The following is a 17,311-nucleotide window of genomic DNA, read 5'->3' as shown; positions in this document are numbered from 1 at the left end:
ATATGTACGTGTGTCCGAGGATCTGTCTGCCACTCGGGTATTAAATTCATGAGAGCCATGAGAAGGGCCCAGACAGAGAAGCTGGTAGAGGTTCAGTGTGAAAAAGGGGGCACAGGCAGAGGAGAAGGGTGTGGTGCTGGAGCTTCCCGCTGGCTCACAGTGCCCAGAGCTGGCACAGCATGTTGACACAGAGCTGGTGCCAGACCTCAAGCCGCCTTTTCAGCCAGAGGGAAAGAGGTGAAGGGATTCAAGGATAAGAGCAACCAGTGCGAGCTGGAGCTTGGTTTATTTTTTTCTTTCCTCTCTGATCACACTGGCTGACTTCTCTTCGCTCTTTATAAAAGTTTGGGACTTTGTGATATTTAGTTTAGCTGTAATCTTGGACGTCATCCGTCTTGCTTGTTGCCTTCCAGAGGGGGTCAGAAGCAGGGTCAGTTACAGACTATTGCCCCTGGATGTGTCAGGAATGCAGTGTTTTGTTCAAAGACAGGGTGCAAGCTTGTCAACCTGGGCTCAGGTCTGCCTCCTCAGTATCCCACCCTGCTGCTCAGTTTGGTTAGAAAATAATCAGAGGGAGTCAGGAGCTGAGGAGAAGTAGATAGTATTTCTCAGTTCACTATGGTGCAACAAGTCCAAAGCAAAGTCACTGTTAGATTTCCTGATGAAGCTTGGATTGCTCTTTCTAACAGGTATTATTTAAGCTATATTTTTCCTGGGTAGAAGAATTATTCCTGGTAATTAGAGGGTCATGCACTTAGTGATAATGTTACATTATCACATCACAATATGTTGCACAAGATAACAAAGCCAGATCTGTGATGCACAATAAATTGCAAGACGGTCATTTATGATACATCACACTATCTGGTAAACTCGATGGTTGTTAGTGAGGCTGTAGGACGTCTTGTATTGGATTGCATTACGGTGAGAGGTGTTCTGTTGAATGTTTTGTCCACCCCATTTACACCTTTCATCTTTCAACACCACCCATGCAGCCTCAAAAATGACCAAACACATGAATAGTGAGCCCCTCAGCATAAACAGTAACCAAACATCCAAAGCGTCTATTAATCCATCCATCCATCGTCTATACCCGACTATCCCTTTTCCCAGCTGTCAATGGGCAGCTGTCAATGGGCGAGAGGCAGGGAACACCCTCAACCGGTCGCCAGCCGATTGCAGGGCAAGATATAGAGACAGACAACCATTCAAAGGACAATTTAGAGTCACCAATTAACCTAACGAGCATGTTTTTGGTCTGTGGGAGGAACGAATGCCCGGAGAGAACCCACGCATGCACGGGAAGACTTCACACAGAAAGGCCCTGGGGATTGAACCAGCGACCTTCTTGCTGTGAGGCACGCGCGTTACCTGCTGCGCACCATGCCGCCCACGCATCTATTAATGTACCCGATAAACTAGCAACAGGTTTTATGCAACAACACAAACTGACAGAAAGCAGAACCGCTGAGGGTGAAAAATCCAGAGTTGAGGGAGTCAGTCTTTTGGTCGTCAGCGTCACAATATAGAATGAAGACTGATGCATTTCTCTGTCAGTATTTAGTCCAATCAGAAAAACAACTGAGGCAGGTGACAGATACTGCTGTGAAGTGTTGCGGGGCAATTCTTTGTACTTTTTCAGACTTGCAATACGTTGCTTGTTTCTATGTGTGTGTGTGTCTGTGTAATAATTTGACAACTTTATTAGAGAAAGCGACTCCTTCGTTAGTTGAGAAAACTCTACAGCGGTATTTTGTAATCTGCACTCTGCTGAGTTGACTCACACAGTGTGGAAAGACTCATTAAACATTTCCTCTCTGCAGGTTGTGTCTGGTACTCTGAGGAGCAGCGCTCGCACACAATCTGCTGCCTGCAGTCGTCGAAGAGTCCAACCCAGACTTCTGAAGTGCCAGAATGACCTGCGCTGCCATGACCTGGCTCCCTGTCCTCTCCCTCCTGCTGGTGTGCGTCAGGGACTCAGCTTCCCTCTTCCTGCCTGACTCCAAGGAGCTCAGGCAGCTGCTGAGCCGCTACGAGCAGGAAGCGGATCACAACAGCACCAGCAACACCGCTGGCAATAGGACCCGACGAGCCATCCGCTGGTCGGACCGTGAGGAGATCCTCCAGCTGCACAACAAGCTGAGGGGCGGCGTCTACCCCACCGCCTCCAACATGGAGTACATGGTGAGACATGTCCCATTGCCCCAAGGACCTGTTTCACTATTATTCTTAATCAACAAAGATAATTATCAACTTTTCTCTTTGGCTTTACCTCACAAATAACTTCATCTGAATGTGTCAGCAAGACTGAGCTCTGAAATAAGGCTGGTGATTAGGGTTTTATTCCGCCTAGAAAAGCAGTGTTGCTGCAATAAAAACAGCCTTTTCTCTCTGCTGGAAACATTCAGTAATGATGGCAAGCTTTTGCCAGCCTGCTATGCTGCTCTTTTACAAGGAGGATAATAATGCTGACTCTGTCCTACCTGCAAACAGCTCAGTGCGGGAGAAGACAGGCGAGCGAGGGAGGGCTGGGTCAAAGGAGGACAGAGAGAAGAAGGCTAGAAAGAGGGGAAATGTTGGGACCACGTGGTGCATCAGTGGGTAAAGTAGGAGAGGGATTATTATTGAGACACAAAGAAGGTTATTGAAAACCACAAGGTCCATAAAGTTGAGAGAAGCCGTGGTGGCCTGTGTGTCTCTGGAGTGCGGTTATGGCCGGGGAGGAAAGCGTCTGAAGATTTACTCTGCCCAGTGCTCGCTCAAATTCTAGCGAACAGGCAGTTTGTGTGTCTGTGTTAGTGTTCGGGTGCTTGGGGTTATAGTGGTGTCTGTGTGTGCATGTTTTAGCGACCACCAAAAGGCTGGAAATTTACTGAGAAGATGTGCTTTGAGGGGCTATGCTGTATGCAGTCTTCCACCTTCACAGCGCCCCTTCCACGGCAGGGTCAGGTGTCTTCTCCGCTTTCCACCCTCCTCTCTACCGCTGTAAAGAAACCCACTCAGGAAATGTGGATAATTCAGCTGTGATTGCTAGAGATTTGTAGTGGCCCGAGGCCAGGCGCCAGCTGCTCCACTCAAATGTCACCGTCTAAGGTTAATGTTGTACTTGTATCCAGCTCAGTTTCAGCTCACAAGGAAGGAAGGAAGTGCAGGAGCAGAGGCCTCGAACAGGTTGGGTATCGACTGAGTCAGAACAAGATGTGGTGCTTTATATTGCAGCAGACGCAGCAGGTGAAAGATGTCACGTCTTCCCATTGGTGTCTAAAATAAGTTAATTCCTTGTGAGAAACTTGATGTACTCTGTGTGTGCAGGTTTGGGATGATGAGTTGGAGCGGTCTGCCACTCAGTGGGCAGAGGTGTGTCAGTGGGACCATGGACCCGAGGACCTGCTGATGTCTATTGGACAAAACCTGGCTGTTCACTGGGGAAGGTGAGATGCAACAACACACATAGTCAATAAGCTATGTTATACATAAGGCTCAAAAATCTGTAATAACTCTTGATTTTTCTTGCTAGATTTTCAGGAAATATAAACATTTTTTCTAGAAACCATGAAGAAAGAGTTTATAAATTAAAGCTGTTAGCTTTAGTATTGGTTAATAAACCATTTAATAATTCTACATTGATCAGCCACACAACATTTATAAGAGCGCAGTCCCTTTGACTGGTGTTTGTCCTTTCTGTTTGATATTAATGCATTAGTAAATGTTGTAAATCCATGACTTAATACTTAAGAAGTTGTTAATGAATAGGTTCTGGTCCAGATCCCCTGCAGACCTTTTGCAGAATGTGATTATGGTGCTGCTCAGGTGTGAAAAGTGGTGTCCCTCTGGTGCTCTTCAGCTGTGGGTTCTACTCGTTTAGAACTGCTGAAGGACTCTGAGGCACAGAGGGTAGCCAAGTAAGTGAACAAGATTACAGATATGACCTGTGATTGGATGCTAACTTGCAGTACTATGTGGTCTACAGATTTTGGTGATTGAGCTTGGATGCACAGGCTTGTTCAGCACCAAGAGTAGTTTAGAGTTATTCTGTCACATTTTCAGCCAAACTTTGAACCTTTTATGTACTTCTTCTTTTATTATGGTAAGTATTTTGTCAGCTGTCTATGTTGCAAAAGGAAGCCGCTCCCTATTTTCCAACAGTCACTGAGTGTTCACTTGCAGCAGGAATTGCAACAACTCCAAGTCAAAATCAGTTTGACCTCATCTACTCCTTTCAAAGAAACCTTGGTCACTTGCTATGTGTGAAGCAGAAGCAAGGGTAGAGCTAGTCAGTGCTCGCGTATTAAGGTTGATGTTTGTGTGGATGAGTGTGTATGTGTGTCTGAGCAGACACCACACACAGTGGGCCTCTGTGTATGACAGTGTGTGGCTATCGCAGCAGGTGCCCTTCCAGGAATCTGCTCTCATTCTCACAGCCCTTTCCTCTCTCCCTGTTCCCGTCTTTTCTTCCTGTGCCAGCAAACCCTGATGTTTTCCACTCCCCCTCTACTCTCCATTTATAAGCTCAGCACTTTTCAATACCGTAAAAAGAGATGTTTATAATAGGAGCTCGGCCTGATTTGTTAGGCTGCGGAGCCATGTTTAGGTTTGCTTTGATTCTGTTTTTTTTTTTTCCTCTTTCTTTTCAACCTGATTTGATTTCCCCTGTTATGGATGGGAACAGACTGCTGGTCTGTGTGCCAGGTCAAATTCAGACTCATCACTTGAGGCCTGAAGGGAGGAGCAGGAGCAGGGAGGTTCATGCAGTGTTTCTCAAGTCTGGCCAAAGCACCTGGCAGCTCCCTCAGATATTTCCCTTTTGCCCCTGGTACCTGGACGGCCAGTGACTGAGCCTATTGTTTGTCTGTGTGTGTGTGTGTGTGTGTGTGTGTGTGTGTGTGTGTCTGTGTGTCTGTGTGCATGTGTGTATTCCCTATAGATACCGCTCTCCTGCCTTCCATGTCCAGGCCTGGTACGACGAGGTGAAAGACTACACTTATCCCTACCCCCATGAGTGCAATCCCTGGTGTCCAGAACGCTGCTCCGGGCCCATGTGCACCCATTACACCCAGGTGAGATGAATAAAAAAAAAAAGGGGGCAGAGTTTTGGGTAGTCCTAAACATGTACATCATGTATGCAACAATTTAATGCTAAATCGATGGAGCGCTCCCTTAACAAAGCACTTGGCTGTGAATTATAAGCTAACCTCATCACTTACCGCAAGAAGCAGAAAAGTTTGGCACAAGTGTCATATATTAGGTTGAATTGCATTTTTCAACTTTTTGAACCATCTTCTGTTATTTCTGTTAAATTTATGATAAAATCTGTCAGGTCGTGCCTTCTTTTATCTGTAATACAGAGCATATGTCACTTGACAGGTGCTGCAGGGTGGTGTTAGAATACAGCAGGTGGTGCGCAGCCTGTATGATATTTCACAGTATTTATGGACAGAGTTGTGGAGGGACTGAGGGGTTAAATGACAGGCATGGATAGAGTAACCTGTAGACAGTGAAAACAAGAATGTTAGACGGAAAATCAGTTGCAAGTAATGGAACAGAGGAGAGTGTGGAGACACGAAGAAGCTGCGGAGTGGATGGGAAAATGGAGAAATCAGTCAAAAGGAAACAGAAATGGGTGAGCTGGCCTGGTCTTCCCCTAGACTTTACTTTGTAGTTGCTGGGATGAGTTTGGAGAAACATCCGGACTCCTCCCTCTGCTTTCACCCTGAAACCTGATCACTGCCATCTGGTAGTCATTTCCAGACGCACCAGACACCCCTCACTGCTTGACCTGGATTCTTTTAAAGATGCTGCAGAGAGGAGACGGTGCCAAATCTGAGCATCATCAGCTTGTTTCTGCCTTTGTTTTGCTGCAGTCCAGTCAGTCGTACTCCACAGCTGCAAAGCTGCAAAGAGAAATGCTAGCCCCGCTGGAGTTAGCGAGTACACTGAGCTGAACCACCAGCACTCATCGGTCTGCGTGCTGACTCACTGCTTCCAGTAGCCTCTAACCGTAGCAGGAAAAAAGATGAACATTCCTGAGGAGGGACAGCGCACATGTTGAGTTTGGGAGGAAAGTGAGGAGGAGTTGTGGAACATGCTGTGTTGTATTTGCCGTCAAATGGCACATCATTCATCTGTAACACCACTGCAGCAGCTTTGTGCTTAATGAGGCATTTTATTTGACCTTGGACAGTTTTGGTCCTTCACTGACTTTTGTGAAGGTATTAAAAACTGCCATTTGTTTCCACTTCCAACTGGATGATGAAAATGATCATGATTGTGTCACAGCTGGGCAGATCGGGTTCATACATGTCACGCATCTGACCGGGGTACACGTCCCAGTGGCCCCATTAACTGTGACCTCCAATCTAGTTGCTTCCTCTGGACCACGGGGCAGTGAGAAAAGTGAGGCAGGAAATCTAACCTACAAGCTCTTTAGCTTACTCTGCTATGTGTCCGTACATCCAGCTCGTGCTAACTCTTTTACTTCCCTTTTTACAGCTGGTCTGGGCAACCACGAGCCGCGTGGGCTGTGCTGTGCACGTGTGTCCGAGGATGAACGTGTGGGGAGAAATATGGGAGAACTCCGTTTACCTTGTGTGCAACTATTCCCCAAAGTAAGATCAACATTCCCCCATGCTTCGCTGTTCGTCCACACCTCTGCTCTCTCGACTCTTGTTTGCATTCTTCCTCCTCCTCAGTGCTGACAAATGCTGCGGTGTGTGTTCCTAATATCGCTGTACTGTAGCGGCAGTTGTCAGAGATGTTTGTGTGACATATTGGGGCCATTAAAATTCCTCCAGAAGTCAGAATAGAAAAATAATAATGAAGCACGGGGAAAGGAAAATAAGGGCTGAGCAGGCGCTTGTTTTCCAGACAGCCCACAGGATGTAATTACCTGAGAGACAACGAGGAGTGTTTTTATTAGTTCGTGGGATTAATGACTGTTAGGAGTGTTGACCAGGAACAAAGAGCGCTGAAGTAATTACAAGGCTGTGAGCCCAGTGACGCTTGACTGATGATTTATTTCCACCTTAGTCAAGCTGTCCACTGTTCACTTCTGCAGGGGCAACTGGATCGGTGAGGCTCCATACCAGCATGGCCGCCCTTGTTCCCAGTGCCCTCCCAGCTACGGAGGAGGATGTAGAAACAATCTGTGCTACAAAGGTGAGCAGTCCCACGTGGTTTTCATTGAGATGTCAACATTAAGCATCTTGCCCACCTGAACCCTGTCTGTTTGTCCATCTGCAGACTCTCAGCGCTCAGAGACAGAGGACATGAATGAGGTGGAGAAGCCTCAGGTTCCACTGCCGCCTCGTACCACCGTTAAACCTGCCCCCAAACCTAAACCGTCTGCCCCCAAGAAACCAGCATCCAAGCCATCCACTCCAAAGCCCTCCACACCCAGGACGCCATCTTCAAAGACTCCCAGCAACACCTATCTCGGTAGCCACAGGCATGATCAAAAATAACCTTAAATGTTCATCTTTTGTGTATTTCTTTGCTGATTTTTTGACTTGTTCTTGCAGCTCAGAGCATCAAGTGTGAGACTAGACTGCGAGACAAGTGTAGAGGTGCAACCTGCAACAGGTCAGGTGATTTTCTGACTGTTTATTTCTCATTTATTTACCATAAACTTGCTCTCCAATATCATTTCGCTCTTGTCTCATTTGACTCTCTGTAGGTTTCACTGTCCTGCTAACTGTCTGAGTAAGAAAGGGAAAGTTTGGGGAACTCTCTTCTACGATGTGGTGAGTTTGTCCAACATGAAACAAACAACCTGCTTCATGCATTAACTCATAGTGTAAATGCATATTTATAAGTGTTCCTTTTCTGGCGTTTCAGCAATCAAGTATTTGCCGAGCTGCTATCCATTTTGGTGTCATTGACAACAACGGAGGCCTGGTCGACGTCACAAGGACGGACAAGTTTCCATTCTTTGTCAAAGCCGCAAAGAATGGCATCGAGTCCCTCAGGTAGATATTTGTGCTCGGCCTAATTTTTTTGAAGTAGGTTGAAATCACATTTGCTCATGCAACACTTGTGAGAAGGCATTTCCCTTTTTTTTCTGCGAACCATTTGCTGTCCTGATTTCTAAACACTATTACATCCTTTACAGTAAATTTAAACCCGGCAACGCCTTTGTGGTGGCCAGAGTGGAAGGTAAGTGAAGCTCATGATTGCGTGTAGATTCGCTCAGTTAGCTAACACGTGAGCTATGTTCAGCGTTTTTCTCTTCTCTCTCTGCCACAGAGGTGACGGCTGACTGCTACACCACAGTTGCTGAAATCTGCCCTTTCAAAAAGCCCAACTCACACTGTCCCAGGTGATTTCTCGCATCCGCCATCTTTTCATTCTCTGAAGCATGATATAGTTTTATCATAGTATTATCATATCAGATGTAAGATGTACAGTTATAAAGATTATTTACAAGAGCACATACAGCTATACATGTAGCCCCCCATTTAATACGTGTATACAAACATTTAGTAGCTGGTTTACAACACACTATGATGTAGTTATAAGCAGATAATAACTATAACTCATGCTGTGGGCACCCAGAGCTAGAGGCTGGTATATAAACAGTTTTCATATGAGACATTATAATTACTGTACATTAATCAACACTTAAAAACGTCTTTATATCTTCTTACAACCCTAGTATAATGTGTTCCAAACCATTTTTATATAGCGCTGATAAAAGCTAAAGGGGGGTGGTACAGTGTGTAAAAAAAACCTTTTTTCCATGAATGTGACCTTTCTCTGTCACTGCTAATTTCCATTTTGTTTTTCAGAATCCTCTGCCCAACCAACTGTAAGACTCAGCCCTCTTATTGGTCACCTGTGATTGGAAACAGCGTCTACACAGATGTAAGTAACGCGACGTCTTAAATGTGCGGGATCTGAATGAGCTTTTGCAGATTGATCATGAATCACACCAGAGGTCGTCCATTACTGTGCTCTTTGGTTTTTATCTGTTCATGATCTGTTCATTCAGACAGAAAGGACTGGATATGTGGATCTGCAGCATGGTGAAGTGAGAGTGGCTTTGTGGTGGATGGTAGCTATGGAAAGTGATTGAATCACACTATGAATGTGGCTCATGGAGAATGGGAGTAATGGTGAGGTGAGCCAGAGACTGCCAGGGATGTATTACCCTGCATGTGGCCTGACTGCTCAGAGGCTTTTTCAGGCATTATCTCAGACTAAGTGCCTGTAGCTCATAGGTAGGAGGCACAGAAACAAAGAGCCTCATGAAGACCGATGTACATCATCACTCCAAGTTCACGGTCTGAGTAAAGCACCCTCCAGACTAAACTTATCTGATTTGCATCACGCTTTTGGATCATTTTGGAGTTAGTGAAATTGGCACAGTCACATGAGGCTGACGTGGTGTTTAATGGGGCTTTTACTGGGGATGAAACGGCCTTCTGATGACGTCCGTTCACCTTTTTATGTCGTACAACAGCCAAAGAATAAGGCAGCTCATAGCGAATGTGCGCAAGAATGTTTCGTAATCTCAGACACCCAAACATGCTTCTCTAGTGGTGCAGCGGCTGGATGTTGGTTAAATGTGAGACATAAGCCATCTGGTTAGAAATGCTGGACGGGTGTGTGGACAGTGTGATTCGTGTTTGGACTAGAAATTAATGATTCTGCTCCAGACTGTTGATAAGAGTTTATGGTCTGTTGTGTTGGCTCAGATTGTGAAACAAGTACCTTCATGTGTGTGTGTCAGTGTGTGTGTGTGCTAACATGTGTTTCTGTGAATTACTGCAATAGATTTTGTAATTGATAATAAAGTAAAAGTATTTCTCCTGTTTGCCTCACTTTCTCTTCGCAGAGCTCCAGTATTTGTAAAGCAGCCATCCATGCAGGGGTTATCAGTGCAGATGGCGGTTTGGTGGACGTTCTGCCACTGGACAAGAGAAAGAACTATGTCGGAGTCCTGAAAAATGGCATCCAGTCTGAGAGGTACTGCTCAATGCGATCAACTTCTTTTTACTGTTGTTATCTTTCCCAGATGAAGACTGTTGCACAATAAGAAAAGCCATTAGGATAGATGAATCAGGCACCATGTCAAATAGTTGTAGGTTATCACAGTGTCATTAGAGATAGTGTGAATTCCAGAAATCTATATTTTTAGATCTGGCTCCGAGCAGTCTAGCTGTAGAGTATTTAAGAGAAGCTTTGTCTAAAAATGAGAACAAGCATTCATGTTTGGACATGGTGTGTGACAGCTTCCATCAACAAGAAACCATGTGGCAGCCGTGAAACCGCAAAGCCTCCTTAGCTGTAATGAAAGCTATCAGTTAAGTATTAAAGCCTGAGGAAATAAGGGAATTTGTTTTTGCTAGTCACACAAGTATAAGCACTTTAAAAATCTGCCACTGGGGGACAACTCACACACCCTGTGTGAAAACATCACAGCTCTGAAAGCACTTGCTGCGTGTTGAGTAGTGCAACATGTAATCTGCTCACGTCTCAGAGGAGTTGGGTACTATGTATGGTTTGGTCAGTAAGAGTCCTGAATAATGTGGTAATGTTTTCCCTAACCACTCGCCACATGCTGTTTACAATAAATGGAGTAAGGTCTCTCAACCAGAGGGGGTTTAAAGGCCCTGCATGTCCTCAGGTGTTTCTATGTATTCTGGTAGGTTAGAGGTATGCTGGAAGTTACACAAAGGTCAGCAAACCGACTGCAGTATCAAGCATGATAAAGGCAGAGGGTGCAACAGGTGCAACAAAGCTAAAAGTCAGTTAAGGCTACGTTTACACTTAGGGAAAACGCATATGTTTTAATGCGGTTTGGCCTCTCGTTTACACGTACACTGAGTTTTTTTCACGGAAAACAATGATTTTTAAAAACCTTGCCAAAGTGGAGATTTCTGAAAATGGCAGTTATGTGCTGGCGTGTAAACAGGGTTGAACGGCGTTTTAGGTTCCGAAATGTCACAACATGCGACTGAAAATACTTAAGGTCATGTGAGCGACGTGTGTTTACAGTCGCGCCCATAGGTTTGGCATAGTTATGATGGCGCTCGACGGCGGATTTATCCGGGTTCATGTAAACACCAACATTTTTGAAAATGGTGTTGTGTGCACGATGTTATTTTGGAAAACGGAGGGGCCAAAGTATCCATTTTCCAAAGTACCCTGCCACGTGTAAACGTAGCCTCAGTCTGCTCACAACCATACAGTCAAGGGAAGAGGGCTAATTAGGCAAGAGTGGGAACACCTGTGTGAGTGGGCAGTCGGTGTGCAGAGGCTTTAAAGAGAGACTGCTGTTTTGTTTCATTGGGTACGTTCAGCCTGACGTTCCTGTTTGCTGATTTGTTTTGTTTTGGCCTAACCAGTTGTAGTTAATGGGAGATCTGCCTCAGAAAAGTCATGCGTGGATTAGTAGCAGTGAGTAGGAGCAGTTAGCGTTTTTCCCACTGATCAGAGTTGGTGTTCTGTATGTCAGTTTACAGCCAATTGTATAGCTGCGTCAATCTCAGCCCTGCTCCTTCTCAAATTTATCACTATTTCTAATGAAGGTCACTTGGGTAGATACATAAAGTAGCTGCTGCATTTAGACTTGTGAGATGTGTCTTGCTGCAATCTTTCTCTGTGGTTCTGACCTGTTGAAATAGTAGAAAGCACCAGACTTTTGTGCTACTCTTGGATGTTCTAGTGAAAGCAATGCCAAACAAAATGTATATTATTATTTTTAATTTGATATATCACAATAAGATAACATAAAGTGACTGGCCTGATACTAAATTAAGATTTCTTACATCAGGTGAAGAACAAAAAGATGAACAGTTTTATTACAATAATATATCAGTGAGCTGCCTCGATTTGCCTCGATCTGCACGGACTCCTCGGACCAATATGGCCGCCTTGAGTCATCGCTGCAGTGAACAGCCGCAGTCTATGTGCGTGTGCGTATGTCTATGTGCATACAGTATATCTATGGTAACTGGGCATGTAGGAAGATGACAGTCCCATTCTGAAGCTCTGATTGGTCAATTGTTTCTCTAACTGGGTAAGCAGCCTTCAGTGGACACAAAACCAAACCTATTTAAGGGGTCTGGAAACAAGTAAGAGACGTCTCCTTTGCAGTATATTTTAAACTCAAAGATAAACACCTGAAAAACAAAACCCTCTTGGTTTAACTCACACTAATCATGAACAGAAGAAAAAAATATAATTAAAGTTAATTTAACTGAATTTTATGTTGGAAGTTATACAGAATAATATTTATCTTCAGTAATCTGCTCAGCTCAGGCTTTAATGTTTGACCAGTGGGAGTGTGGTAACGAAAACCTTGAGATACAAATGAAAACACGACGCTTGTAGTAAAATTCGACAAGTAAATTTGACAAGAGAATCTCGCATATGGCTGAGAAAGGTGCGTTTATTCACTGGCCCCTACCTTGATTTATGTCTCCCGTGATGCTGCATGTAGTGGGTTCCCTGCATGCACGCCGTGTTTCTCACGTCACTCTCATGTCTGTGGCCGGCTCCAGTGGACTAAGCTCAGGCAAGGAAGCCCTTGTGGCCACTTCAGCTGGCATGTGGGGTTGTAAGAGTAATGGTGTGGTTTGGTGTGTGGATGGGCCACACATGGGATCTTTGCTTACTTTACCCAAGCATTTCAATTGAGTGTGCAAAGTGCTGAGTGGTCAAAATAATCCAAGTCTGACAACTATGAAATCTAATGCCGAACTGCCAAGGCCCCACTCAGGGCATTGGGATAGGAGGTCAATAAACGGCTGAGAGGGAGTTGGTGCCATGTGCCAACATCATGGCAGTGTGGGCAGGTTGGACTGGACTCTGTTGCTGGGGAAGTAATCACAGCGTATCTGATTACTCGAGGATGGAAATGCTGTCAGCCACTTGGTCAGTGTTCTCCTATACGGACAATTATCTGCGATCTGATACCAATCACACAGGCCTATCATGATTATTGATCGTGGAAGAGCTTCAAGGTCTCTCCGCTAATGAGCCACTGTAATTACAAAGTCATCAAGTTTAACACTTGCGGTAGCAGGAAAAGGTCAGACTCTGAAACACTGAGTCAGACTGCCAACGGGACATTTGGTGGATGTTTTTTCCAAAGATGAACTGTGAACATGATTGTGCACTTTTTAATGGATTTAGCTGCTGGGAAGGCTTGGGCAATACTAAAAAGTAGACTTCCAAGTGTTATGGTCAACAGCCATTGAGCAACAAGCTGACTCAAAGCGGTATTTCACATGTGAACACAGTTGTTCTCTCCTGTGGGTCCACGGGGACCTTTATAAAGTCTGAAACTTAGGTTTACTCATCTGGTGCTTCACATTTTTATTTTCTTTTACAGAAAGCTTAGGAGGCACAGAGATGATGAAAGATGTTATTGGTTGCATTACAGATGCAGATTTTTCAGAGCTTAAACCATACTGGGCATTAAAATTCAAGATAACTTGGCCTCTGCTGAGTCAATCATGGCCATTCTTCTCTAATCTATTACTCGCTGTTAACCTAACTTCATGGAGGTATCACACTAAAAGTCTGGAGTTCCCCTTTAACACATGTGCTGTACAGCTGTGTCTGTGGCAGCGGTGACCAGGTGTAACGTGTTTTCTGTATTATCTGTTTGCAGCAAGAGCAACGCAGAGGGAGGCTCCTTCCGAGTCTTCGCCGTGAGGGAGTGAGACCTGGGTCCAGAAGTCCAAAGACCAACAGAGTCACCTCAGCTGCTCTTGAAGAGCAGGAAGTGCCCACAGGTTGGATACCATGGCTGTTCATCTGTCTCTGTGCCTTCAGTGGAAACAGAACGTCCCAGCAGATCGATTGACAGACGCTTCCCTCTTAGTTCATAAACCGTAGCCACCCAGTAAAAGTTATTGTCCCTTACATTGATGGACCTTTATTTTTTCTCAGCTTTTAACTTCAGATATGGATATTTTTTAAACATATTTACTTAATCTGTGAATATGGAATGTTTTTATATATTACGATGCATTGAACAGCTGGTGCTGGACGTTTTGAGTTAGTCATGTTTTACAGGAAGTATTTTGTTTACATTGATGTTCTTATTACAAATTTAAATTGGGTTTCATACACAGGAATGTATACTGATCACACTGTATTTAATCATTGTGTACAGAATATATGACATTTTGTTTGTTTTAAAAATGGAGTTGCATATATTAACATTTTTATGTTTATTCTGATTTATTGCCGTTTTCTGCTCACCTGGATAATCTGTGCTTTTTGTTCTCAAAGAGCAAGGTCATCTAGGTCTAAATTGTACTTATAAGTTAAGTTTAAGATGTTAGATGTGGAATATGTTCGGCAGACACAAAAGGAGAGGAAACAGGGTGGTAAATGGGAGTGCATACAGGCAGCAGGCACTGCTGTAGATTGATGACATTTCCCTTAAGAAGGCTGGTGTCACTTCAGATGTGTGGAGGTGATTTAGTGGAGGTGTTACATTGCTACATTCACTGTGTGGTATATGATAGCTGGTGCAGATGGGTCCTCAGAATATTAACACAGACAGATATGTTTAAAATAACAAGCAGTCATTTGTTATTTTATATTTATTATTGCTTCATGCTTTCCTCATTTCCTGATTTCTCCTGTTTCTGTAACGTAATGAAAATGCTAAATTTGTCCCCTCCCCACCTGACAGATGAATGTGTCACATGCTTCAGGTAAAGAGAGAGTTTTATGTAAAGAGACTAGACCATATTTTGAGGTGTGTGAATGTGTTTTGATGATTCTTATCATCGTTCTGCAGTTTATGCAGTTTGGAACAATTTATACCATGCAGTGCATGCAGGATGCAGACACCTTAATGTCTGTCACTATACTGGATTGAAGCACTGTTGCCATTGGTACCGCCCTGATTTGCATTAGCAGTGCCTCATTTGATTGAATTTTAGTTTATTATTCAGATCTCTTTACACCTGTCTTGATTTAGGTCTCGAAATCGTCACTTAAATGCACCGAATAAAGACATTTTAGCATAGTTAGCATCACTCATGGATACAAATGAACAAATCTAAAATTTAGCATAAAAGACAAGACTGTAAAAATGCCAAGAAATGTCACTCAGTAAAATTTCTTCCTTCAAGCATATTTCAACTTTATCTCCTTATTCTACCTCAGTCCTATCGCTACGCCAGGCATTTATGTCTTTTCTATATGCAAATTTGTATGGGGAATGCTAAAGGTTTTGTAAAGTTAAGGGAAATGTAAATATTAAATGATTTTTTTGTTTGTTTTTGAATTATCCTTTATGCAGTAAGATATGATTCAAATGTGTGAATTTGTTTTGTTTGTCTTGTTTTTATACAGGTTTAGGATGGGTTCTATATTTTTTGCACAATTTGAAAATAAAGTATGACTTACAATTGCAACAGTTTCTGTTTCTGTAAGAGATGTGTCCAGTGAGTATAGCGCTGATGTGTCCAGCGTGTGCATTTTGCTCGTGCTGCCCTGGGATCTGCCCTGCCTTGTTGAGCGCAGCCTAACACGACAAGTCAGCTAATCAGGATATCCAGTGTCTTGCTCTTTTCCAGTGAAACGGCTCCCAATATGTGGATTATTGTATCCTCAGAGTCCTGGTTGTAGAATATGGGAAAAACTATGTAACTGTTAGTAACATGATCTCACAACTTTATTAAAACTTCTCTGACCAGAGCACCAGGCTGAAATGTGTATGTCATGCATTATGGATGAAATTTAGACCCAGGCCACCCAGGATTTGTCCATTATCTTTGGAAGAATATCGCTGACCATGTTCACAACCTGGCTCTGCTTCTCACGGACACACACAATGACGAGTGAAGTGGAACAATAAATTGAAGAAATCGCTTTTACTCAAAGACCGCATCCATAATCTGCCAATAGGGCTTTAGCTTAGGGTGGAACGATTTCAGAAGAAAGAGAGAAACTCCATGGACTGAGCTTAAATTTCACGACCCTTGCAATATCCCATTTCACACTCTTGGCTGAAGTTCTCATTTGTCACTTAACAGCTGTTTTGAGATGATAAGATCACTGTACATATGGCATATATATAAATTTATATATTTAAATGCCTCCTTTACTTAAAGCCTGAGGAAGGGGGAGAGACATGGGAAGAGAAAGGAAAACGGTAGAGCGAGACCAGAGCAACCTTGTAAGTACTAATAATTCTCCAAACTCTCAGGGCTTTTATTAGAGGCAAATGTTCAGTTTCAGTTAAGCCCTGGTTGGACATGACTCTGGCCACCTTGTGAATAAACAGCTGCAGTTGGCTTGAGGGATGACTGTTTTACTCCCATTGTCAGTGGAGATAAAGATTTGTACTCACCCTGTAAATCCCCAGACTGCTCAGAGAAAGAGCCAGTCCAACTTTGGATTTTTTTGTCCTCAAATGCGCTTCGAACATTTTGTATTGGTCGAACCACAGCTGTGTCACATTGGACTCAAACGGTAACAGCGGTTTTGTTTTTTGTTATTGTCATTAAAGCCTGTTAAAAGGCAAAACTCACCAATGTACAATGAACTTGATCCATCACTTAAAAGATTTTCTGAGATGACCACAGTCTCATAAGCATCGTCGGTCTATCACACGTGTTGTGTTCCCAGTGATCACTGAAACATAACATGGAGGTAATGGTCTCCAGTCATCCAGTCACTGAGGCTCCACCGCATGGCTTTAAGAGAAGAAAATGCCCACTCAGCATCTCTGTTGTACCATTAAGAGTGCAACGCTACAACTTTATTGACCAGCTGCCCCCGTAAAGAGTCTTGAGTTCAAAGCTTACCATCCCCACAGAAATGAGACACAGTATCTCTTGATGGATTTGCATGTGTTAGATAAAACCAGAGGAACATGTTGGAGCAATCAGAGGAGTGCTGGTGATCGCCTGACTTTTCCCTCTAGCGCCACCATGCACTTGACAGTTTTGATTTTTGGTGAAATATCTCAACAGCTACTGATCAGATTGCCATGACCTTGGATGAATTCTAATGACATCGGTTATCCCTGTACGTGTCCTCAAGCGATGGGTTGACATTTGTGGTTCTGGGACGGCTTTGACTCACATTTGAATAGTCTGACTCAAGCAGATCAGCAGGGTGACACAGATGCGAGATGACAGTCACTGAATAATGCAGTCTTACGCAATAACTCTAGGAATTATGAATCACATTTTGTTAAGTGTAAAAATGGAGTTACATCTCTTCTGTGAAGTCAGAAGAACATACAGCACTCAAACATGCTGTTCAGCCTTGAGCACCTAAGAAGCCTCCTCCGTGCTCCCACGTGCAGTTTAACATGGTTATTGCTGGAGAGCTG

The 17,311-nt window shown here is 43.8% G+C and overlaps 1 protein-coding gene across 1 annotated transcript; it reads left to right on the top strand.

The window, feature by feature from the left end:
- The first annotated feature begins 1,819 nt into the window (after window positions 1-1,819).
- Window positions 1,820-15,381, top strand: crispld2 (cysteine-rich secretory protein LCCL domain containing 2). The gene is made up of 14 exons (XM_070970442.1): window positions 1,820-2,184; window positions 3,313-3,431; window positions 4,925-5,057; window positions 6,490-6,605; window positions 7,055-7,155; window positions 7,240-7,434; window positions 7,518-7,578; window positions 7,673-7,739; window positions 7,834-7,964; window positions 8,108-8,151; window positions 8,242-8,314; window positions 8,784-8,859; window positions 9,833-9,963; window positions 13,619-15,381. Exons 1-14 carry the CDS (start codon window positions 1,915-1,917, stop codon window positions 13,668-13,670), a joined length of 1,569 nt encoding a protein of 522 aa, XP_070826543.1. The 5' UTR covers window positions 1,820-1,914; the 3' UTR covers window positions 13,671-15,381.
- The last annotated feature ends 1,930 nt before the right edge of the window (window positions 15,382-17,311 follow it).

The sequence above is a fragment of the Chaetodon trifascialis genome, chromosome 1 (genome assembly GCF_039877785.1).
Source record: "Chaetodon trifascialis isolate fChaTrf1 chromosome 1, fChaTrf1.hap1, whole genome shotgun sequence".
Classification (NCBI taxonomy): Eukaryota; Metazoa; Chordata; class Actinopteri; order Chaetodontiformes; family Chaetodontidae; genus Chaetodon; species Chaetodon trifascialis.
The sequence above is the reverse complement of the archived record's forward strand: the minus strand, read 5'-3'. Positions and strand labels throughout refer to the sequence as shown.

Excerpts from the sequence above, each read along its gene's own strand:
- crispld2 (XM_070970442.1), top strand. The coding sequence starts at position 1,915 with ATGACCTGCGCTGCCATGACCTGGCTCCCTGTCCTCTCCCTCCTGCTG. Across the intron at positions 7,156-7,239 it reads AAACAATCTGTGCTACAAAG|ACTCTCAGCGCTCAGAGACA; the intron begins GTGAGCAGTCCC and ends GTCCATCTGCAG. Across the intron at positions 7,740-7,833 it reads GAACTCTCTTCTACGATGTG|CAATCAAGTATTTGCCGAGC; the intron begins GTGAGTTTGTCC and ends CTGGCGTTTCAG.